We start from the raw sequence: 26,582 nt of genomic DNA, 5'->3' as shown, positions 1-26,582 counted from the left end.
CTGTACACAGTTAACACAAACCAAGCCCCATAAGAGAGCTATAAAGAATGTGAAAGGTAACAAAAATAGCTGCCTGGACCTTATTCCGGATTTGGATTTGTTGTGTGTAACAGGTCCTAAATATTGCGCCAATTACGACACACCCTCCTCCCATTTATGACTGAAGAGATACTTTTTTCTTCTTCGTTGCGTCATTGCCTGAGTCAGAAAGACTACCCTAAAAATTTAGCATTTAGCAAGAAAAAATACATTTACACTAAATTCAGAATGATAAACAAAAATTAAATCTCTCTAAAGACTTATGTAAGCGCTCAAAGTTTGGCAGAAAAAATGCAGTATCAAAATTAAACAATACATACTTTTAGCGTTTAACTGCCACTTCTTGTGCTAGAGTAGGTTCTTACGGAATATTAACCTGAAAATTACTGAAAACTTTATCAGATAAAGGAAAAATATAAATCCAAAATTATTGAATGTCCACACATGAGAAAATATATTAGACAACTAAATTCTGTAATCGTTGAAGTGGCATTTCAAATGAAACTTCGAATACCTTCCGTTTTTATGTGAGACATACTAGTAATTGCGGGATTTTTTTTTTTCAATCTGAAGAACGAAAACCAGAACAAACAGGCGTCCCGAAAGCCTTTTTCGGGACAGTTCTTTCATTGAAAACCAGGACGTCTGGCAACTCTAATTATGAATAATTTAAATACGAGGGATGTCCCAAAAGTACGTTTACCAGGTATACTTGGCAATAATTATATTTCTATGTTGAACATAAACTAATGCATATTTGTGCTATAGTCAACACTTTATTTTACAACATAGTCACCAAAAAGATTGAAGCATTTGTCTAACCATGAGACGAACTACTTGTCCGTGACACTTTCGTAAAATCTGTGATACTGACAGTCGCACCAGCGCTGCACCGCTGTTTAGATATCTTCGTCACTTCGGATTTTGTGCCTTTGAAGATGTTCTTTCAAGACCGAGAAAAGATGATAATCACTAGACGCTAGGTCAGGGTTGCATGGTAGATGGTCTACACGCTGCTACTAGTACTCAAAAACTGTTCCGATCCCACTTTAGATAGGAAGTTGCGCGACAATTCATGGTCTTGGCGATGAAAAGGGAAGTTAACTTTCAATCAATAAATCCTCCCCCCCCCCCTCGCCTATCCAAAAGCCTCTCCCTACTGGCTTTCTAATCAACACACCAATATTTTCGCGTAAGCCATACGTTCCGCGTCTATCTTAATTATTAACAATACATTACAACGAATCTACTATTTTAAATTATACAGCTCACACACGCATTATATATCCGCACACAGCGCACACACGAAAATTAGTGAAAATATAGAGTTCGCCAGAAAAATGTATACACTGTTTACAAAAAACATATATCATATTTCTTAATTACATTTAATTATTGTTAAATATGTGTTACAAATCTTGAAGTAAGCATATGTTTACATTGGACGTTCAAAATGTTGGTTGTTGGCGACCAAACACTTAACAGAACGACGAGTGGTCGTTGCAGCTATAGCGGTCAATGGAGATCTACGCACATGCCTCTGTAACCTTCTGGCGAAGGTTCTCGAGCGTGCGCGGCTTACCTTCGATACACTTCATCTTTCACAGTTCCCCAGAAGAAGAAGTCCATGGGTGTAAGATCTGGCGAACGGGGAGGGAACTCAATGGGCTTTCTGCTCGAACATCAAGCATGCACCTGCCATTATCTTATCTCACTAAACATGATGAGAGTACCGACATCTGTTAAGCGAAAAATTATTCTACAACATTATTTAAATTGAAAACAATTGACAATGCAGATATCTGCTGGGCGAAAAACCATACTACAACATACATACATTTCAGAACATTTGTCAATGCCAATATCCCGATACAGGATGACAAAGAGTGTATACATTTTTCTGACGGACTCTGTATAATCAAACACACTAATGAAACATATTAAACGCTTTCGCTAAAAGGCTTCATCAGATAAGAAGAAGAAAATTAAATTATTGTTGCTTGTTGAACTGCAGCGACCCTTCTCAACACCTTGACTATGTGAAACATGAGCCTACAGTTTAAAGTAAAATCCGAACCACTGCAAGGAGTTCGAATTTTTAAAGGCTCTCCCATTGGGAATCGAGCCCGAAACCCAAGAAAATAAGAATTAAAAAGCAAAGATAGAAACTTTGGAGTATCCAAGTGAGTGCCTTGCTGGAATTCAGGATTATGTGCTCATTTAATGTTATGAAGTCGAAAGTACATGAAATCCATTGGAGAAAGATAAAACTAATGAAAATGGGAAGGTCGGTTCAACAATATAAGCGACCGGAAAACAGTGCATAAAGAGAAAAGTTTGTACAATGTAAGGAAAAAGATTTTTAAAAAACAAATAAAAAATGAAAAAATAATAATGTTCTTTAAGTTTTCTTTTCTCATTTCTTCCCTTTCCTATCTGATAATGCATTTTAGCGAAAAAGTCTACAGTGTGCTTCATGTTTTTAATACTAAAACTAAACCATTATAATCACCTCATCAAACTCATATGGTTCTTCATCTAATGCTACTACAAATGCTGCCTTTTCGATAATATCTAACGAATAACGATTGATCCCTTTGTTAAAATACTCTGATCTCGCCTTTGCCCAAGAGACTCTGTCGCCTGCTGTGAGCGCCGCGAGTTTCTCTTCTCCAACAGCTGGTTGAGAGTCATCAGCAAGAATCTGCTGAAGCTGCCTACAAAATAAATGAACAACAAAATAATTAACTTACGCATTAAGAGAATAATATTCACAATATATTTTGATGATCGACTTTTAATCCTAGATTGTTATACTGTTATACGTGTGAGCGCGCCGCTCATTTGCGGGGAAACTCGATCATTTCTCATATATTACTAACAGAAGCATTATGAAATTATTTCTAGCTGTCTTTTGCACTTTCTGTAATCAAGGAATGTAGCTATTGTGGTGGCGCAACCTGATCTGTTGAAGTTCAAGCATTGTTCAAAAATAGCTTGTCGTGAATATGGGCGCGATGCTCACACGTATACCAACGGTGATAATATGTTTTTTCCTACACTCACACGTTATTCTTTTTACACTTGTGTAATTTTGCACTTACTCCTATTATGAGTAATCAAAAGTAAATCTTAGTATGGCTGATTGGAGCCAGTGAAATATAATGTATCATATCATAATATTGCGAGCGGTGATTATATTCAATGAGAAAAAACGGAAAGGCTATTACTCACTGCAAAAAATATATAGCAGAATTTTCTTCTAAATGCTACAGGTAGCGCTTTCAGAAGATGCTATTTTCTTCATCAGCCTGTGGTAGACTTCAAAAAGGATAACAATATGAAGGATGGGTAAAAAATGGTTAGAAGAATGCTATTTCCCTCTTTAGCATGTGGTACACTCCAAAAAGGATAAAAGACATAAAGGAAGGCTAAAAAATGGTTTAAAGGTTAAGACACGTTAAAAAAAATATTTTTTGTTTGTTTTTTACGTCGTAACCTTTTAACCACTTTTTACCCTTGGAAGTAGCATCTTCCGAAAGCGCTACCTGTTGCATGTAGAAGAAAATTCTACTACATATTTTTTGCGGTGAGTAGTAGCCTTTTCGCTTTTTCTCATTGAATATAATCACCGCTCGCAATATTGTGATACATACGGCCATTATTCGTTTCAGCATGTAGCTGATTCTGTTCAGCTCTTGCTTGTTTTATTGGACTCCCAGCATTGTGGACTATCACACGGATCGCAGTTTCCATTGCAGCACGCTCCGCCGCAGGACAGGCATGGGAATTCTGTCCCACTCCTCCCTGCATGCTTTCCATAGACCATCCAGGATGTGTGTAGACGGCGATGTTGAAGACGTTGTTTCAACAATCCAAATGCGCAAAAATCCATTGGCCTGCCATCTGGGATTTTTCACAGGAATGACTCCAAACAGAATGACACGATTTTCTATTTCGGCTGCCATTTCCTGATAAAACGTAGTGATGTTCTGCCGCTATTACCGAAGCCCTGTCATACGGAGTATCCCCTGATTCGCGTACAATTGTGGGATATGTTTTTAATAGATAGGTGTCAGAATGGATTCTTGGAATTATCTTGTATTCACTATCACGTTTTTGTCCATCTTACGTATCATCAACTTACTCTCATATTCCAATCCCATAACAACCATAAAGCCACGAGGGAAACTTTCCCTGCACTGATGAACAAAGTTCCTGCGCTCCTTGCCGTCAATGTCACGGTATGTGATCGGCCGACTGTGACCACCAGCAGTGAGATGGACATATGATTCATCCATTGTGTCAACTTTCTTCTATTGGGAACTCGTCTGGTACTTTTCATGCAATTTCCTGCAATTTGTCTTACGTTCGGCAATGTGATGCGGTAGCAGGTGATGTACACGGGCCTTCCGCACACACTTCAACCTAAGGCGCTTGTGAATTGTTCTGTTCACAGTTGACGGTGTGAGAAATGAAATGAAATGAAATTTTTGAGTTTTACGTCCCACGGTTATGCCGGTTAGGCTAAAGGAGACGGTGGAGATGAGAGATGAATGAAATGGTGGAATGAAGAAAGTGGGAGGAAACGGGAGGACCCCGAGAAAACCCACGCACACGTTGACGGTGTGAGGTGGAACCAGTGGCCCATATCACGTTGCATCGGGGGATTTTCTAGACATGCCAATCGATGGATCCTCCTTGCTTGGAGCCCTTCTCCTGGTGGTTTTCGTGGGTGATTGTTTAGCAAGGGGAGCCTATTGTGTGTAACGGGCCACCATAGCTTTCACAGTAGTCTGTTTCACAATCTGTACACACGAAAACAGCACGGAAAAAGGCCATTACGCAACCCTCCCAATATCGGTTGATTTTCGGCGCCATTTGATAACACTCACGCACCTACAAAGTCAGACACAACACTGCTCCCGCCAGCAAACCCATAGTTCCTATATGATATGCCAGGTGGCAGCACTGAATCGAAAATGGTTGGTACTAATCGTGGGAGAAAGCGAGAAACTGTTTTTGATATGGATTCAGCGTCTGACGAACAGGTTCTATCTATAACCTTATTCCTAGGACGCAAGCGAAAGCTATAAAACTATTATTTTCCGGTTTCAATATTAAATTTGCATTGTTTGGAAATCAATCGTGATTTCACAATGAAAAACAAACTAATCTGTTTAAAAATTAAGACGTATTTCAAGGTAAGTCATCACAAAACAATAATATATGCTTTACTAAGTGTATCGGAGATCTACGGTAAATAAAAAGTGAACCACTACATAATTAATAATAGTAATGAAATCCAAACTTACACTTCTATCTCACAAGGCTTCAGTATTCGTCCTCTGTAGTAGATGAGAACTTTGAAATACTTTCCTTTGTGGTATACAACTATATGAGTAGAATCAGTCAGATGTACTATACGATCCGTCTCTATGCCAGGAATGCGTGTTGTGTTGAACACTCGTTCATACTGCCACGAGCATAGAGGGACAACGCCCTGAATTAAAATCTGAAAAGAAAAGAAGAAACAATGTCACTTTCTATTAATTATGATTTTATCACTTAGTACTTCTAATCAAGTGAGCTGGATATTAACTTATTAAATAACTTTCCTTTTTTATACTTTGTATATTATTAATATAATGTGAAAATAGTGCAAGATATTTATGGCTCTTAGATACGCTCTTAATTCCCTCTTATATTACTATTTCCATAAGTCACTATTAAATATTTATAAAATAACAGTAAAAAAAATATTGCTTTAGAAATATTTCATGGATTCTCTAAATGGTTAGTACTGGCGCCCTAGATATGCTACGGCTTAAATCAGAAAATTCGGCCGCAAAAACAAAAACCTATTACCGTAATTATTCGATTGTAAGTCGACCTTTTTTTAAGAACTTTTTTCTTGGTTCAAAAAAAGTCCTTCGGCTTAGAATCACTATCGTTAACACGGCCAGTTGAGGACATTCTATATCGATGCAACAGTAAAAAGTACCAAAAAACATTGCATGAAACCGCCATCTGTAAGTTTTGGCCAGAGGGAATGAAAGTTGTGCGAGTAATGACTGCAATTTTGTCAATATCTAGAATCGTTACGGACATCTTGATTTATTTATCATCTGTTTCAGCGGTTTTCGTTGGCTATTCCATTCTTGATTAGTCAATCGGTTAGCATTACTCGTACAACTTTTGTTTACATTGGTTTTCACCATCGTGTAGACTTGGAGCTGCTGAGTCAGTGCATTTTCTTCTAATTACAGTAGTTTTATAGAAGCTCGAGAGAAACCGTAGGTCGTGCTTTCAGAAAGTATTCGATCTTGAATGCTCTTGATGTCACAAAAGATATATTCTATGCCAACACAATAACAAAGAAACAAGCGACGATGAATCTGAATCATTTGATTGCGATGACTGACTAAACAATTAATAGAGGCAAAAACTGTACTTTTTATGCTTCGTTTGCTTCATTAATCAATTATAATTATTGTTTTCGTTTCTGATTTTCGGGAAGTCGGTTTATAATTCAATAAATACGTTACCCTATTCCAAGCCAATCCAAAGGTCTCTTAATCAAAGACTTCTCACTCAACTTCCTTAAAGTAGGATCCAAACCTTTTTTTTTTCTTTTTTTTTTTTTTTTTTTCTTCCCAGAAGCAATGGCTTCACCTTCACCTAACTTTGGTATAAACACTCGTACAATTCTCACATTGTTGCATTACTTAAATGTATATCAGACGAAAGGAAGGAACGTAGCTAAGAGCCATTATTTATTTATTTATGTATTTATTTACTATCTGAAGTGCACGTTCTTCGCACGGGGAGAATAGGTTTACGGGATATTTTAATCACTTTCCTACTTAAGAGCATTTATTTCAATGAAAGTTTAAAGATAAAAATACAGATGATGCTCTACCTTTGGCATAAATATTAAAACATCCTACCCCCACAGAGGACGTCTTCAATTAAATTGATATAATTACTGTAAAAACCCAAGCTTGAAGTAGGTACTACCTACATTCCAAAAATCATTTCAAACGGCTCAGACTTTTTCCCGTCCCGAAAAACTATGAATTCGACACAAATCTCAGCCATTTTGACAATTTATTTTTCACCTTTCGCACCCTATCTTCCGCAAATGGCGGTTAGAACTTAGATTTGGGTTCATCACTATTCATTTCAACGACCTCGAAAACTACGGATCCTCGACACTAATATCGGTCACTGTCAATCCTTTTACATGTCACAATTTCACCCTCCCCCTCAAGATGCTAATGGGGATGAACTTAAAATAGCATCTGGAGTATTATTCTGTATCTAAGCGACCTGGAAACTATGGATTCGACAATAATATCGGTCGTTTCTTACAATTTTTGTTTGCCCCTCCCACTCCCCCTCTAGAAGCGCTAACAGGGAGACTTGTCCTACTGGAGGGGGAGGGCTGAACTTAGATTTAAACGGTAACAGGACTATCATCAATTAACTTAGCGACGCTAAAAACTAACGACTCGATAATATCGGTCCTCTTCGATATTTTTGTCTCCATTCCCCCTTTCCCCTCCCCGGTGCCAATGAGAGCTTAAATCGGACTTAAACGGCGCCGGAGGTGTTAATATTTATACGTATCCCATTTTCTCTCAGTGTGCAAGGGGGCACCCTGACTAGGAACTAACCTTGGACTTAAAGAGCACTGAAACTATCACAAATCAGCTCATGGACCCGAAAACTATTGATTTGACACTAATATCGGTCGTTTTCGATCATTTCATGTCTTCCCCTCTTTCCTAGTCATGCTAGTGGGATCTTACCTCAACAGTACTCTTTTCAGACTGCAAGTAATATATGTACCAAGTTAAAATTACTCCAAGCGTTCCAAGGTTATGGTGGAACATAAATACACACATGCATCCATTTTTATATCTATCTAATATAAATAAAATAAAGAGTTTGTTTGTGTGTTTTTTTTTGTCTGTCTATGTACGGCCTGGGAACCAGACGAGTGGTTCGAAAGTTACCAAATTTGGGTCACGGGTATTTTGGTCCAGGCCCCAGACCAAGACGAAGGGTTTTTATTTTCTTTTAAATTTTGAATCGGGAGGGGGGATTTACCGGAACCGGCCCAGGGAACACACAAGTTGACCGAGAGTTACCAAAGTTTGGTCACGGATACCTTGGTCCAGGCCCCAGACCAAGGCGAAGCGTGTTTTTTTTTTTTTTTTTCAAAATTCGCCAGGGGGGGTCTCAGTGGGGCGTTTACCTGGACATGTAAAAGCAGTAGAAAATTATCGATGTTAGTGTCGAATTCATAGTTTTCGCGGTCGCTGAGATCAATGATGAAACTCTGGTCGCATTAACTTCCAAATTAACTGTATTCCGCTGCGGGCCGGCAATCACCGGAGGGAGGGATACCGAGACATGTAAAAGTAATCCAAAATGACCGATATTATTATCAAGTCCACAGTTTTCGCGGTCGCTGAGATCAATGGTAACACTTCCATTAACGATGACTTTCAAATTTAGCTACCATTGTATGCGAGCCGGGGATCAGCGGGGGAATACCGAGACATGTAAAACTAGCTCAAAATGACCGATATTAGTGTCAAATCCATAGTTTTCGTGGTCGCTGAAATGAACAGTGATACTCCCACAGGCGTTGACTTCCAAATACCACCCCCATGCGAAGAATGGGTATATTCAGCTAGTATACAAAAAAATAAATAAATAAATAAAGATGAACATTATTTAGACGTATTTCTACGCATTACCAGCAACCATGGCTTTAAACCCTTCACGTGTGAGGAATGACGTCCCTCGGTGAGCACACTATCCAGGGAATGAGTCTAGAAAAGCAGCAGCCTGGAACCTGTATGTTAGGTACCATCCCGACATCTGCCTGGTGTTAATGAGGAAAACCCAGCAAAACTCTCACTCAAAATGGCTGGCCTAAAAGCGTTGTTACACCTTTTCGACCGTGTCACCATCGGGAATAGGACTAGGGACTCCTCGCACCAAAAGCTAGAGCATTAGTGTCAAACCTACCTGGGGCCACGCAAACAGCCATAATGAATAATAATGTTTTCACAAAATTAACAACACAAACTTACTGGTTCTAGTTCCTGTCTTTCTATGAGGCGACGGTACATAAGGCATGCATGGATCATTCTAGCTGCACGTGCCACTTGGATCGTGGTTGGATGCATTAAGATAGCATCAATCCCATAGAAATTGGAGTTCACTATCAAAGGCGACCTACCACGCAGATATACATATTCCTCCCACCAATCAGACACATAGTTGGTTGCCCACCTGAAACAGAATTGAATCTATATGAAATAACATAAATGTCACATAGACCATACTAAACGAAAAATACAGTTTCTATCCCAAAAATCAATGAACTGACTGACTATATGCAGGTTTATCTGCTGTACAATGGCAAAAACGTATCTAAAGATCTGGCTAAAAATGAGATATTAACACGATGCAAACCATATGCCCATAGCGCATTGACAGAAAACCCTAGGACACGATGTAGTCCTCCACACGCTTACCTGGCCGAGAATTGAACCAGGGACCCCGCGCACCAGAGGTAAGCACTCTACCACTGAGCCACCGTCCCCCTATCTATAACATTAGTGCCTTTATCACAGGCGTAAGCCTTATCGTATCCCGGCTTTTAGCTAAACACAAAATTGATTTTCTCATTTTTTTAAGATATGGTCTTTTGCCTTTGAACAGCAGATGTAACATCTGAACAACACAAAGTAACATGGTAACAGAAGTTTTGCTTATTCATAAGAAAGCATCTTAAACAGTAAAAAATCTTCTGAGATTAAGATGAACACGAAATAAACTATGTATGTGTAGATTTTTCAATTACAACATCTGGAACAAACCTATACTGTTGATTTTTGTGCTAAATGTAACTGGTTTCATGTCCTGGAATGTCAATATGTATATTAAAAAGTTGAAACAAGACACGTTCAAATTATTTTGAGATAAACTACGAGAAAGAAAAAATGAAAGGAAATCTTTGTTTTACGTCGCACCATTATGCTGGCTAGGCTAAAGGAGACGGTGATGATGAAAAATTGAGGTAATGGTGAAATCAATGAAGTGGAAGGACACAGAAGAACCCCAAGAGAACCCACGGACGCGGTGTTTGTCCACCACAAAGTCCACTTGGATCGAACCAGGGATCCCATACACAAGAAATGAACGCTCTACCACTAACCAACCATGCCCCCTCAAAACGCATGCTCTACTAATTCAGTAATCAACGGCAGGACCCACTTTCATTTCTGTTTAGTTTAACGTCCCACGTTTATGCGCCGAGCTTATGGGAAACGCTGATGATGAGATAGATGATAATGGTAGAAAGACAGAAGGTGGAAATGGGAAAACCTCAAGAAAGCCCACGCACATGGCGTCTGCCCACCACAAAGACCACTTGGCAAGAGCTGGGATCGAACCAGGGACCCCACGCGCCAGAGGAGAGCGCTGTATTATTAATCTACCGCGACCTCTTTTGAAGCATTATTCCTCAAGTCTTAATTAACTGGTAGTTTAACCGATGGAACTACCGCCCGGTACTGTTCTTTAATATTTACGTAGTTTCATTATCTATTGCTATAAGGCACAAATATAATAATTAAACCTCCTATTACCTCAACAGGCGACATCTTCAGTTTTATAAAAATGCCGAAGTAGAACTAGTAGTAAGAACACTTGCCGTGCATACTCAAAAGAATGTTAATATCGGTTCTGAACTTATACGTATCTAACATGCTATCGACTAGCTAATTGATACGATGGGAACCATATCCATGAACAGTACGTAATTCTCATACAGTAAAACATCCAAACAAGAACAGACTGCAGTAGATTATATAATCACCGAATTATGCTCCTGAATTTCGTTATGACGTAAATTACCGCAGTCTGATCTTCACTTGTTCATCTTTTTGAAATAATGCATTCAAAGTGATTTTTACAGAATAGTAAAAAGTTGATTCAAGCTTTTATTCAGAAATCTCAATAGACATCAAGTACTTTCTTTTATTTCTTGACTGAGTATAAATATTTCAAATTAAAAAAAAAAAAAAAAAAAAAAAACTGTAGACGTATATTACAATATGACCAGTTTGCTGAGTGATTCTCAGTTAGGGCGACTATATGTCCTGTTTTAGGCCCGGCCGTCCCGTCAGTAGATGAAAAAAAGTTGTATTTGTCCCGTTTTATGCAAGTGAAAGAAGTAAGTAATAAACCTAATATCTTAACTCCTTGTAAAAATATTAATAATTATAATATCAAGGATAATATCAATTCATTAATAATTATAATATCATAATGTAATATCAAGGATTCTTGCTAGGGCAAAGGAGCAGATGCAAGGCAGCATCATATCCTATTATATTGTAAGTTAAATTCTGTCTATATTTTGTAGCTTATATATATTATGTCATATTACAAATAAATGTATTAGGTATTGCTAAGGTAAACAGGAATTAATTTACGCACTAACACAGCTGAAAATTTTATGGTCACCCTATTCTCAGTTCAAGACATAACGGAATGTTAGTTCAAGATCGATAATTGAGCGTTATATGTGATCTTACGTTAAAATACCTATCAAGAACTTTTCAATACCCAAAAACTAGGAAGAGAAGGAAATTTTACTATACAAGTACAAACTTACCCCATAACTTTCATTTTCGGAGATGAACGAACAGAAAATTTCATACAACATATCTTTACCGTAGAAACGAGTTTTCTTTAGATGTGCTACGCAAGAGGGTGAGGAGCGGCTCGAAACTCGCATGTTTTATGTCTTTAGGCTGTCTTAAGGTGAGAGATTTTTTAATACGAGATATTGATAAAATGTTACCATTCTTTTGTTTCACAAATTGACACAAATTTTGTTTCATACATTTTCACAAGTGATTCATATTTCACAAATGCTTTGAGAAATAATAACCATGAAATTGTAGCCAAAGTAAAAACTTCCACTATGTCAATCATGAATATGAAAGCTTTACGTATAATATTTCCAGAGTATTGATCCAAAAACTTAAAAAGTTTCTAATTTAGGAAAGCAAAACTTTCAATTGTGTCAGTTTATTTTTAAATAAAATAAATAAATAAATAAATAAATAAAAGTATCCTAAATAAATTTGTTTAAAAAATTTCAGATACTACTACCAATAAAATCAACTCAGCATTCGATACGAAGTTCCTCGTGATGCCTCTGCCGAACATGTTTAATTAGCGGCATTCACTTATATTTCACCTCTTTATTTTATAAAACAAACAAGAGTGTCAATTTAGTAAATAAATTTACTTTGCACTTTCTGTACATTTTCTTATTGCGACTAAAGCACGCACGGATAACTTTTGACCCATATTTTAAACAACTACTATCGAATGAAGCAAGTTTTACCTCTAAAGAAAAAACGGAATTTTCAACGACTGCAAAGAAATAATCTGAACTGGGTACTTTGTAAAGCGAATTTTCATTTAGTGAAAATTAATTATAGTGCCAGAACAGAAAGCGAGGTCAAGAAACATTAGCAAAGTACTAGCTATATATGAAATCTTAAAAAAAGATTATGAAATGCAACAACATATTACGTCCGCGAGTTGATTATAGAGAACTTACCACGACTTCAAAATGAGGTATCTTTGCAACTTTATCCCGATACCGGTTTCAAACTCCTTGGCTAGTTTCTGCATGCGCACATATTCCTCATCACTCAATAATGGACGGACACTACGTAGGTACTGTAATAATAATAAAAAGACAGGTTCTGTTATTTATTTCCTTTTAGTCATGCATTACCTTATACTACACAGAAATTCTCAAGTAACAATGTTTCATTCTAGTAAACGTTTTCTATATCTAAGAAACTAGATTATTTTGAATATCGATAAAACACCGCCTCCAACAACTTCCTCTCCTTACTCAAACAGAAAAAACACATGAGGTTTGAAACTATAGCTGGTTAAAATACGTTATAACAGTCATATGTTACGCATTTTGTTATTCTGTTTTTGCTTCATAATCAAACGAACTAAGTTTAAGTACTCACTCGCTGCATGGTATCCCCTAAAGAGGGCAGTGGTAGTCTAGGCAGAGAACCCTGGAAGCTGTAGAGCATGGGAGTGTTACCGCCTGACAGAAGCTTTACAAATAATAACCAAATGCGAGTGTATTTCGAGATTACTCGACCTTTACCACGCTCCTCGTACATCCACCCTGAAAAGAAAATAATAAATAAATAAAAACTGTATTACCAGCGTAAAATGAAATTCAATTAATTTGTAATCTTTCACTTCCTGCGTCTAATATTTAAGTAGTTGGTCGTTTGATTGATTTAACGTTTAATGTCCCTTCCAGCAGCTAAGCTACATGAGACATGCACTTACAGCTTATGTGGGATCCGAACCACGTGAGTTCCCATCGGAAATCGAACCCCGGTCTACTGCACAAGAGAGCGTATGCTACCCATATAGCCGAAAAAAAAGCTTTCTAATATTTAATATACTATTAACTGTACTGTAATTTAAACCTCAAATTTCACTAAGTGGAAAGAAGATAAAAATTAGAGAAAATTTACGAACCACTACTTTCTCAATACACAAAAAAATGAATGACTGGATCAGGATTCAAACTCGGGATCTTCGGCATACCGTGCTGACGTGTTAACCACTACTCCAACCACTCCACTTCCCACAACAGCCGCACACTTTCCCATTCCTGAAGCCGATGCTCTTCACCGTTCAGTTATTTCCCCTTTTCATTAATACTAGCTGAACCTGCGCTATTTACACAGCGCATAGTTCTAATATGAGCGTGAATCTCCTTCCCACTTCTCACTATATCTACGCAAGACCCTTTACAAACACAAGTAAAGGATAGGAAGACTCAAGGGGAGTGAATTGCTATAGACAAACATATAAATGTAGTATTTTAATATATAGAGTATTGGAAGGAGTTTGTGGCAAACTTGGATAAGTAATAAATGACACAAATTTAAATATTTTTTTCTTATAATACCATATCCGAGCACGCCACATTGTGGGTCCAACCAGCTAGCACTAGGTTTTGTCATTCAGATTAAAGCAAAGCGCCTGAAATGTCCATCAACCTGCTCTTCTACTGGTTGCTTTTCACAAGGGTATCAACCTTAACGCCCGAGTGGCAATATTAAACTACTAGGGTCAAAACGATGCTTAAAATGAGGAATAGAAAAATAAAGACAAGTTTTCTGAAATGAGAACTAGCAAATCAATACAAAATTTGGAATTGACCAGCGAAAACGGCACGTTTCTAGCACTTGTGGTTTTCGAGATTTCATTGTCGAAAGGATTGGCCGCAAACATATAAACTTTTCTTGACAACAAACATATAAACCTGGTATTTATAGATATAGATATGAATATATAGATATGAATATATAGATATGAAATTACAGCTGTCAAAAGGCGTACTCAATATATGGATACTGCATTGTCCAAGCATAGCAGCTAGACTGTACTACAAGCCATGTGGTCTGAGTGTAGAGCACTGACTTCAGGAATAGGAGAATGTGTGGCTGTTCTGGGAAATAGACGTAGTGGTTAATGCATCGGCACGGTATGACGAAGATCCCGGGTTCGAGTCTGTTCTAGTCATTCTCTTTTTCACACTTTGTGTATTATTGAATTTGCACCTACAGAGGATCTGATGTGTAAAACATTCGGTTGTTTTCTCCTTTTATTGGTACACTACATTTTGTTCACAACCAACTCAATGACCTGAGATCAAATCAGAAATTCCTCGAACTAGTGGTGAGTGCTCTGGTAATGAGCACCGTGCATTCCTTACAGCAACAAGGAAAACAATTACTTAAAGTAAGAAAAACTGAGACAGTAGTTCTTAAAAGAATCCTGAAAAGATACCAAAAAAACATACTTCAAAGCCAATGAAACAATACTAATTGAACCATTATAATTATTGTTTTCCATTAAATTCCTGTTGTATAAAAATATCTCTACATACCTTTGTACATTAATAGTAGTTTTAACGTGTAACGTATGGCATACGTTACAGTAAGCCAGACTACAACTGCTATCAAGGCACATCCCATTAGTTCCCACGTGAATGTCGTCCTGGAAAAGAATCAACATAAATAATTAAATAACACTTTTATTTTTCTCTTGTAACGAGTTCTCTCTCGGTTATTTCAAATATATCTAACGAATGAGATAAATCAAATTATTTTAAATGCAGTTTAATAAAACCTCCCACTGTATTCGCCACATTGAGTTCACCTCCATTTCCGACGTGACAGATGGTATGGTGTAAAGAAAAATAGGGAGACTACAATTAGTGAATTAGATTAAAATAGATTATTCTCACCTCAAGGCGAAGAGGTTATCTGAGGATCATTATACATTAAAGTTTCTCCATTTGAGGGTAAATGATTTGTCAATAATAGAATAATACAGTAAAACCTCTGCCTAACGGACAACGATGTGCAATTCTTTGGCCATAAACGAGAAGTGTCTGTCACACGGAGTGACAACTTTAGGTTACTTACAGTACATACTGTAATTGTGTGCAACATACAATAAATAAAGGAGTTAAAATGCAACTATAAGCTAATATCGAAATATTGTACACAAGTGTTCGAAGTACTGGGGGATGAGGGAAAATTCCCTTTCTGTATATATGGTATGTAGGATAATTTTCTGAAAGAACACGGGCCACAGAATTTTTGAACGGCCCCTAGAGTTTTCGTATTTTCTACGGAATAAGCACATCATACTGAGTTAACTGATAGTTTTGTTTTGGCTGCACTATATGTAGTTCTCCAGATATACGGTCTACATGACATTGTTGAGTGAAAAATGTTGGATTTTTTTATTTAAAAAAAAAAATAAGGGAAGAGAAAAAGTTACCTGTATAACTGATGTCCACACAACTGACTATCCACGATTGTCTTTACCCAGAAGGTTCTGTAATATTTCCAGCACAAAACAATTTATTCTAGACAGAGAAAAGCTTGTTAACTAGTCTCTATAGTGGTTTACCAGATCACACTTGTGACAAAGACATTTAGTGGGGAAGAGATCTTCTGTCTACGATATTATGTCGCAGATTTATTTTCAAATCGCAATTTGAAAAATATTTTCTGTGGTAAATACGCATGAAAAAATAATTATTGTCCGTTGTCAAGAGGTTACTAATTATCAGAGGGAAAAGAATACTGTCCATGTCCGTAAAAGAGAGATTTCTGTCCATAATGAAATAAAGGGTGGACCAAAAGTCACAAAGTGGTTATAACTGTGAATGAGTTTTATCACTGGTTTCTATTGACTTATTTTATAGACTTAAATACCAAGGATGGGAGACTTTTTACACTTATGTGTGGAATTTAATCTCAGATAGATGTCCACCATTATGGGCTTCACAAATACGGACCCCTGCGTAGCACATTATTCAAGACAGGGGTCAACACTTTTGGTCCGAATGTTCGTATTTCTTCACGAATATTGTTCTTGAAGCTATTTGAAGGACAAAATGCATGAAAAAAAAAAAAAAAAAAAAATACAGCAACTCAAGGTCAATATTCGTGCAGAAAAACGGGCACTCGGACCAACAGTGTTGACCTTGTTATGAATCATGTGCTACACAGGGTCCGTATCTGTGAGACCCATAATGACGGACACCAACCTGAGATTATATTCCGCACATTCAGTGTACACAATCTCCCATACTTGGTCTGTCTGTGAAATATCAATGGAAACATACGATAAATAACCGTTATAACCCCTTAGTCTTTTGACCCACCCTGTATAAATATTCGGGAAAAAAAAGTCCGTATTATGACGGTTTCATTATATTCGCCCTGATTGTGATCATCCCTATTACAGATAAGGTATTACTTTCTCCAGACGTGAAAATAGAGCTTCTTACAGATTCCTGAATGCATTGAATTACTTACCCAGGCAGGAATTTGACAAGTAGTGATACTATCTCCGATAACGCATATACTTGGCTGAAGTGCAAAATGGAAATCACTGCTATCGTCGCCCATAAACTGTACAATGGTGCTGGATACACGCCAGTCTTTATGTTGTTCTGTAAAAGGAAAAGGAAACCTATATCATCAAAAATAATAGTAATGAAGTAAAACATTCTCTAAAATTATTATGAAGGCGCATGAGAGGATGATTCAAATTAGAAAAAAAAAAAAAAAAAAAATGGTTACTTGCCAATATATCTTCCCGTGGGAAAACTAAATATTCTCCAAACGTATCGGAACAATAAGCTAGTTCCGTCTTCAATGGTAAGGTAACAAGGATATAAACGGATGAAAGAAAGAAAAAAAAAAGTTTGGAGGAAGGAATACATACCACAGAATAGATAAATATAACGTGAAAGATGCTAAAATACCACGAGCAGAGCATAGTGCGAAAGAATAGCTGAGCTGAAGGAATGTGATGTCTATGTAACGTCACTTTTGCCAGATCCAAAATATACATCAAAGGTAGATAACCAAATTCTATCGATGCTGCCAAAATCCAGATTTAAAGCGGGTTTATATTTGTGAATAAAGAATGATTCCTTAATCTTCCGTTGTTTCTTTGTTTTTGCTGAACCTATCGCATTAACCTGCTTTATACTGCGTGAATGTTGTTTTAGGTAAAGGGCCAATCCCGACATGCCCTCTTCTTGTGACTTTTATTGATTGACTAATATGTTCTTTAATTCGGGTGCTCATATTGCGTTTCATTTGACCTATATATGAAGAATCACACTCGCATTGAGCACAATGAATATCTGACTTACTCAGTGGATCAACAAAATAACTTTCAAATCCAATAAGATGTTTTTCTAAACTTTTTGGGAGGGGGAGGGGGTAATACTGGAAGCAGATATGTCATGCTTTGCAAAAATACGTTGAATTTTTGTGGATAATTGTGGAAAGTAAGGAATTCCTATCCACGTTTTTGCTTCTTTGGGAATACCTATTTTAGGGGCTTCTACTGACTCTTCGTTGGTAAAACGTTCTCTCTCTTCGTTGTTGGAGCTACTTTTTGTTTCAAACAAAACCCTGGTGAAAGTAAATAAAGTATTAACGACCGAGAGAAACAAGTTATATTTCTTTTACAATTTGCATAATGCGTTCTGCGCAGCAAACACGATACAGTATTAAGAGCATTGGAACATTTATGGAAAGGAACAATAACAGAGATTCAAGCGACTTTTAATGACAAAAAACTGAAAGCAGGATCATTAGTATACATCCTTTCTACATATATTTATATACTTGGACTCGATATCGTAATTTGCATAATGTTTATTAACCCTTTCGAGACAGTGTTGCCGAAGTGTCACTAAGAGTAGTGATAATCAATTATCTCCTGCGTGAGCACTAATTAAGATATTGGGATGATTTTTTTTAATGCCAAATATGGTTGGACCATAGTTTATCCTGAAGGCAATTTTTTTTTTTTCCTGAGTTTCTAAAATTTGAGCCTAAAGTAAGAAATACGAGAGTTTCGAATTTTCTTTTTTAGTTTTTTCAGTACAACTTCCTTCGTTTTAGAGAGATCTACTTAGGACTTGTTAGGTATATACCTCATACGAATACCTTTTTTTTCTTTCTTAGATCAATTTGAACTCACAATTAGTGTTGCCAACTAAGGAAATTAAAATTTTCCTATTTTTCGATCAAAAAATCGAAATTTATGTTTATAAATTCGTACCTGTACGTGGCAAGTCAACGCTAGTTGAACGTATCCTTATTGAACAGAGGCATGTATAGATCGTTACAATTGGGTAATTACGGAGCGCAAGAAAAATTCGAATTTAAGTTAAACTAAATCTTGATTTTTTTTTTAATTTTCTGTTTACCATAATTATTATTATTTTTTTAATTACAGTTGATTTTGAGTTTAACGTCCCGTTCAGCAACGAGGCTATATGAGACGTGGACCTACTGATTAACGTGGAATCTGAACCACATGAGCTCCCGCCGGGAATCGAACCCGGGTCTCCCACGCCAAAGGCCTTTTTTTTTTTTTTTTTTTAATTACAAGCTTCGTTTCTTAGATATCGACATGATACTTGTAGGATATGTTAGTGGTGTACCAAAGTTTATTTTAAGATAGTTTGCGTCTATCTGCTAGCAGTGTTTTCAGATACAGAAAATTTAAACTCCCGGTTTTAGATGAAAATTTTTGAAAATATTTCACTTTTCCCTCTGTAATTTCCCTCTTATTAGCTACATTGGTGCAAACTTACCAGTATCTGGAAGCCTCGTCTTTGGCCAACACAACGCACCATAGAAAGTTTTAATAGAATAATTAGAGACGCTGCAGCACCTTGAGTTTTGCTTCTGAGGCGGAAAAAGTGAAAAATTTCGAATGTACGATGAGAGAGAATTTTTTCCTGTTTTTGTGTGGCAGCCAACGACTTCACGTTTTCAGTATGCGTTGCAGACACACCAAAGAATTTTTTGAGGCGACTTGAAGCCATGTGACAACAGTGGTGCCAGTTCTAAAAACTCTTAAAATTCGCTTAGAAATTTAATGAATTTTCATACCTACATCTTAAAATTCGGTTAGGAATTTTTTAAATGAATTTTCATCCCTACAATTCCCGCCAGTTGGCAACACTGTAATCAAACTTACGCCATGAACCTGTCACATCTTCTTCCAAAAACAAAGGCCTTAACCCCATCAATCGAGTAAATAGTCTTTGAGTTATAATTCATTCAGTGCAAGCCTACGAAAACGACAAAAATAACCCTGTCTCGAAAGGGTTCATTGTTATACTAGCCAAAAGATTATCAATTATGGCTATTTTCTTCCTGGAGGTACAAGAAAAACTAGTATCTCAGATAAGTATTGGCTGTGGAAGACAATGTTTTAGAGAAGTTATGATAACTTACACTGTTTTTCAGAACAGGATTGGTCAGTGTAGTTTTGAAAAGATGTTCTGTAGCCTTCCGTTAAAAGTCTCATTTCATGGGAAAAAAGCTCACTGTGTTTAATTTTTTAAGACTTTACTTGTTTCTGATCCTACTTCTAGCTCAGTATTATTTAACTCTTGATATAGAAATTCGAAATTTTGTCTGAATAAGTTCTTTAACAGACTCTGAACTAAACTCATTGACGTTTTCGAAGGAACCTAACAAACACTTGACATGGGTGTAAGCTGTTTCTTGAAATACATAAATTAGTGATTCCTCTTTCGAAATAGCTAAATTCATGTATTAGAAAACGTAATTGGCTAAGAGTTCTTAAATGAGGATATTTTACCCATTGCAGTGTCCATTTACACCGGCTGTTTTGTCCTAACTTTTAGTTTCATTTGGGAAACTTTGATTATTTTATTTTGTCATTATTGCTGGTAACTGAGTTATAACTCTTTCAGCCGCTGGAATCAAAGCTAACCACAGTGTTTCAAGAAAAATACAGTGTAAAGGCCCTGATAATATTACTTACATATACTTATTTTCTAACTGAAAAGTAGGAAAATTTGCAACTCTGTAATAAGCTAGTCAAGGCATTGGTCTATCACAATATTTTGTATTTACATACAAGAATTTCATCCAAATACGAGAAGTTTTACGTTGCTGAACAAGCATTTGAATGGGAAAATGTGGAAATACAAATTAAGACTACCTCTATTGTAATATAAGTATAATTTGTGTGTAATACTACCTTGAATCGTGCAAGCCTCTTCTTCCACGAGCGGACACCTGACTGCCACACAAGCTGCAATACCTCACGGTCGAAGTTGACATCCACTCCATCGTGGGTGATGGTGAAGGAAAATGCGACGGCTGAATGGGCTTCTGCCATGGCTCCTTCCCTATCACGAACAACGGCTAAGCAACACTAGACTCTCCTGTAAAAACAACAATCACTGCAATGAAGGCCACATGATACAAATTCTCTATCAAAGCTATAAAGCGTACGATTTTTTTCTTTTTTTAATTTTATTTTTATTTTTTAATAATTACTGAGTAAGGACAAAGAATTACGTTACTATAACTATGAGAAAACGTCGTTCCCAATTAATCCTTACAAGTTCTTGTACGAGCAATTATGGAAATAATAAGCTGTAATAATCTGACAAACTGAAAGACGGTAGAAAAGAACTTCGAGATATTAAACCTATTGAAGATTATCAAAAAGGCATTGCTAAAATTACCCAAACCCTTCACCGGGTCAGGAACCAGCTCCTCGGATCAATTTACAGAATATATTAACTCTTAATGTATAGTCATTTATAAATCTCATTAGATAGCGTTGTCCATGGGCGTAGCTCAAGCCCAGTAGGGGGTCCACAACGTGGCGGTTGGCGGAATGGCCTTCAGAAAGGGAGGCTAGCTGCGAAATATGCGAGTTCTAGCAAGAACTTGACGAATAAGCGGCCTCCGACCAATGAGCACAAGAGAGAAACATCTCAAACCTTCCTGCGAGCATGAGAGCAAAGAAGAGGAAGCTGCAGGCCAATCCCCTGCACTTCCGAACATGATGATTAGAAGAAAAAAAAAAAAAAAAAACGAGAGCTACCCGGACGGACCTACAGGACTGAAAATTGGTTAGGATTAAGGTACACGAATATCGGAACGTGGAATATAAGGGGCTGAACGAAAAGGAAACGGAACTCGTAAATGAAACAAAGAAAACCAAGGTACGATACCTTGCCATAACGGAAACAAAGAAAAGAAATGGAATAATAGAACTGGATGAAGGACACCTACTCATATATAGCGGAGTCCCGAAAGAAGAGAGAGCCAGAGCAGGAGTAGCACTACTGGTAAACAATGATAATAAAAACAACTTAATGGGATGGGAGTTTGTAAATGAAAGACTAATGAAAGCCAACATCAAAGAGGAAGATTGCGAACTAACATTAATAATAGTATATGGTCCAAACGAGGACGACACAGCAGAAAACAAAGAAAACTTCTTCTCCAAAAAATCACAGATAGCAGTAATCAAGAAGTCATAATAGTCTGAAACCTGAATGGTAGAGTGGGTAACAATATAAACAAATGGAGACAAGTTATAGGGCCGTACGGTGAAGACACCTTAAATGATAACGGAAGCAAAATCTTAGAATTTTGCTTAGCAAATGATATGATAGTGGCGAACACAAAATACTCACACCAAGATATGCACAAATACACAAGAGAGGAACCAACAACAACGAAAAATCCATAACTGATTACTTCATAATACAGATACAAGCACAGAAGAAAATAAGAGACGTCCGAGTTAAAAAGGTCTAGAAATAGGAAGCGACCACAGACTATTAATCATAGAAAGGGTAATCGAAAGCAACATAATCAGACGGAAGGAAAGGAAAAGAAGTCAAGAACGGAATAAAGTACAAATCAAATTAAATAAATAAAGACAAAAGAGAAATATCAACTTTTAATATCAGAGAAAATCAAAGAAACGAAAGTAATGAAGAAAAAAGCATAGACACGCTGTGGGGGGAATTCAAGAACATACTACTACAAGCAGCAGAGGAAACGTGCTGAACAGTAAAAATAGGTAACAATAAGAAAAGAACTCTATGGTGGACACAAGAAGTAAAGGATGAAGTCAAGAAAAAGAAAAAGCTGTGGAAAAAATCTTACCAAAAAGGATTTGGAAAGTTTTGAAGAGTACAGACAACAGAGAGAGAAAGTGAAAATCAAAGTACTAGCAGCCAAGAAAAAGGCATGCGAAATGTTTACGGAGAGTATGGAGGAAAATAGCACAGAAAACCAAAAATTGTTCTATGAAATATTAAAAAACGATGAGAAAGAAAAGAAATGCCAATTAAAATTCGTAAAAGGAAAAGACGGTAAACTCAACGAAACCAAAAGAGATAATGCAACGGTGGAAAGAATATTTTGAAGACGTACTGCAAGCAGACATCCAAACAGAAAACAGATTTGATTTGATTTGATTTTTGAGTTTAACGTCCCGTTCAGCAGCGAGGCTATATGAGACGTGGACCTACTGATTAACGCGGAATCCGAACCACTTGAGCTCCCGCTGGGAATCGAACCAGGGTCTCCCGCACCGAAAGTGCGTACGCTAACCGCTTAGCCACGAAGGAGCTCAAACAGAAAACAGAGAACAGGGCATAAACCTAGATGAATTAAACCAAGACGAAACGAACGAAACAAATAAAACATGGAGGAACCAAAGCAAGCACTAAAAAGACAAACTAGGCAAGGCTAGTGAACATGATGGTGTAACACCAAAAATGCTAAAATATATGGGGAAACCTGGAGAAGAACTGTTCCTAAACCTACTAAACGAAATATCTTAACAAAAAGCAATACCGAAAGAATGGGAGATTTCAGTACAATACCAATTTTAAAGAAAGGGAACACTCGGGAATGCAAAAATCACAGAGGCATATCTACCCAGTGTACCAGGGAAAATCTACTCAAGAATTCTGGTGTCGACTCAGGAAAATAATAGAACAACTAGAAGAAACACAAGCGGACTTTAGACCAATGAGAAATGTACAAGACCATATCTTTACCCTCAAACAAATCATCAGCAAATCTATTGAATACAACATAACCGCACATCTGTGCTTTGTAGATCTACAAAAAGCATTCGATAGAGTTCCATGGGAAGAGATGTGGAAAGTACTAGAAAAGAGAAACGTAAATAAAAACCTCCTGAAAGCTATACAAAGTAGGTACAAATGTTGCCGAAGTTACGTGAGGACTGACAATCATAAATCAGAAGAATTTGAAATCAAGACTGGGGTGAAGCAAGGAGATATCTGTTCATAATCCTAATAGATGAAGTACTCAAAGAATGCCACAAAAAATGAAACCATTTCATATAAAATACTGGAATATGAAAATGATAAAACTAACAGAACTTCTATACGCCGACGACAACGTACTAATAGCAAAATCAGAAACAGATTTACAGCAAAACCTAAATATACTAAACACAGAATTAAAGAAGAAAATATGGTAATAAGCAAGGAGAAAATCAAAACCATGATAATCGGCAAGAAAAGCACGAAACATAAAATCAAGCTGGATAATGAAACATTACAACAAGTGGAAAAGTTTAAATACCTAGGAATGAACGTAAACAACCAAGGAAGAGAAGAAGAGGAAATAAAGGATAGAACCATGAAGACACGAAAATTATACCAAATGATAAAACAGGAGTTTCATTAGTAAAAAGGAAATATCCACAAAGACAACGCTAACGGTATACAGAACTACCTACATACCAACACTCAGGTACAGTAGCGAAAATTGGACCCTAACCGGAAGACATCGATGAGCTATACAAACCATGGAGATGCGCTACCTAAGGAGAAAAACGGGGAAAACCAGAAAGGACAGAATAAGAAATCAAACAATCAGACAATCCTTGAACACTCAACCATTACAAGAAATAGTGGATCGTAGCCAGATTAAATGGTTTGGACATGTAAATAGAATAGATGAAACGAGATTGCCGAAACAAGTACTGGAAGCACGCCCCCAAGGCCGAAGATCAAAAGGAAGACCAAGGAAAACCAGGAACATGAATATTAAAGAGATATTGGAACCACGGGATTTGGAGTGGAACCAAGCCAAGAAAATGACGGCAGATAGGAAAGCCTGGAGAGCTCTCTGTAACACCTCGACACCAATGGGTAGAAAAGGACGCCACAATGTAAGTAAGTAACATAGCACTGTTAAGTATCTCAGTCGTATTTCAAGATGGTTGTGATCATTACTACTGTAAAAATGCATTGTGTACACGCCAAACGTTGACGGTTGTGCAGCATACTTACGCAGCTCCTAATGTTTTCCTTTCAGCTAATAGATTACATTGAGTATTTTGATCGATTTCGGTTGTGTATCAACAATATTTAAAACAGCGAACCAAGTACACAGCTATACGTCCAATATTGCAGTAATAATTAAGAAATAATAACCGATTTTTCCAATTGCCGTAACATACGTAAACTACATCTATTTGCAATATTTACAGATAGATCCTATGGGGTAAATCTTAAATTAATAAAATAACAGTGCTTATCTTTGCACCCGTCATCATCATTTTTTGGTTTACAATGATATTTCGACTCGCTCTGAAGTTATGTTCGCAACTTTTTTTTTTTCTTTCTTTTGACGAGCTGGAACTCCTATAATATTCTTGTTCTTTGTTTATGTTAAGTCCTGTGAAGAAAATGAACCCCGAATCCCCGGGCTCCATTAGATTTCTATAATCTTATTCACTTCTCATTTCACTTGCAATTATTACCGGTCTACTCTACTAACACACAAATAAGAACTGCTTATTTCTAGTACCGGGTATGGTATCAAATGTTCTTCCTTGATGTTCATATTTACTAGTCGCTATGCACACTAGTTTTCATGTAGGGTCAGTGAGGGTAATTATGAGACATATTTCACAACTTCTCCATGTTACTCACTTACATTAGTTCTGAAAGCAGTTATAGTGGCAATAGAGTAACAGTTTGCTTCCAAATAATTTCCTGTCATCTCGTAACTTAATAAGTAAATGCCAAATTTATGATTTCCGTGATTTCTCTCCACAAAGGTAATTATGAAATACCTATTGTCCCGTTTTCTGTATGTAATATTGAGGTATGAAAGAGTTTAATTGTGCAACAAAGAAGTCTTCGTTATTTTGTGTTTACTACATAAAGATATACAAATATTTGGCTGAGCTATAAGAAAATAACTAAGAAAGAAAGTGGAAATAGCCACTGATGTTATTCTAACATTTTGGTGAGTTAACTATAATAGGTCTATACGCTAATAGCCTTTATTAAATAGTTTCAGGTTACAAAACAGGCTTATGAAACAAATTTAGACCAAGTTCTAGGCTGTTCACCAAAAAAACAACTTAGGCTACTTCTATTTCTTTATGTTTTAGTATATTGCAGCCTAGGATAGGTTATTTTCAACAAAATAATGTAGGTCTACAACTTTGAAAGTTACTAAGAAACAAGATTATAGGACGACCTAACTACAGAATACAGCTTTTTTGAAACTTAACATACTAGGATACAGAGACAGATTCTAGCATGCATCTCACAATTATCCTCCATATAAGCAAAATGAGATACAACGAAAAAATACGTAATTCTGAAACAAAAGCCCAAGGGACAAATTCAACTTAACCTGTGACTGCTGACCTTCTACCAACAAGCACTGGTTTCACAATAGTGATATTACTGCATGAGTAGTGAACGTTAATGATAGGATTTCAAATTTCAAAACAAATTATTTTTGAATATTTGTTAAAATAATAATAATAAGAAGAAGAAGAAGAACAAGAAGAAAGAGATACATCCAAACTTTTGTAAACTGAAACTTAAAAATGTAGACAAAGCATTGTGAAGGATGTTACTAAATGCCTGGGCTCTTAATTTATATTTATCCTACAGTGGTTGAATATTAGTAATGGATGTCTCATAATCATCCTCACTGATCCTATACTTACAGAAATAAATGAAATGTAAGTATTTACAAGTA

The 26,582-nt window shown here is 36.7% G+C and overlaps 3 protein-coding genes across 7 annotated transcripts in view; 2 read left to right on the top strand and 1 right to left on the bottom strand.

Moving 5' to 3' along the window:
- Positions 1–26,582, bottom strand: part of whd (carnitine O-palmitoyltransferase whd) — a 75,384-nt gene that overhangs the window by 41,927 nt on the left and 6,875 nt on the right. For all 5 annotated transcript variants that reach the window (XM_081727741.1, XM_081727745.1, XM_081727742.1 and 2 more), the window contains exons 2-9: positions 20,764–20,950; positions 17,034–17,170; positions 15,086–15,195; positions 13,134–13,300; positions 12,704–12,825; positions 9,150–9,351; positions 5,355–5,554; positions 2,552–2,756 (exon numbers count right to left, since the gene is read on the bottom strand). In XM_081727741.1, the coding sequence (XP_081583867.1) occupies positions 2,552–2,756; positions 5,355–5,554; positions 9,150–9,351; positions 12,704–12,825; positions 13,134–13,300; positions 15,086–15,195; positions 17,034–17,170; positions 20,764–20,904 (1,284 nt within the window). In that variant the 5' untranslated portion in view covers positions 20,905–20,950. The remainder of the gene's footprint in view (positions 1–2,551; positions 2,757–5,354; positions 5,555–9,149; positions 9,352–12,703; positions 12,826–13,133; positions 13,301–15,085; positions 15,196–17,033; positions 17,171–20,763; positions 20,951–26,582) is intronic.
- Positions 23,451–23,858, top strand: LOC145663181 (uncharacterized). Its single transcript, XM_081729514.1, has one exon. It carries the CDS (start codon positions 23,451–23,453, stop codon positions 23,856–23,858), a length of 408 nt encoding a protein of 135 aa, XP_081585640.1.
- LOC145663179 (uncharacterized) lies at positions 24,382–24,759 on the top strand. Its single transcript, XM_081729510.1, has one exon. It carries the CDS (start codon positions 24,382–24,384, stop codon positions 24,757–24,759), a length of 378 nt encoding a protein of 125 aa, XP_081585636.1.

This window comes from Thermobia domestica, chromosome 10, assembly GCF_964235325.1.
Source record: "Thermobia domestica chromosome 10, izTheDome1.hap1.1, whole genome shotgun sequence".
NCBI lineage: Eukaryota > Metazoa > Arthropoda > Insecta > Zygentoma > Lepismatidae > Thermobia > Thermobia domestica.
This window is presented reverse-complemented; position numbering and strand designations above follow the sequence as displayed.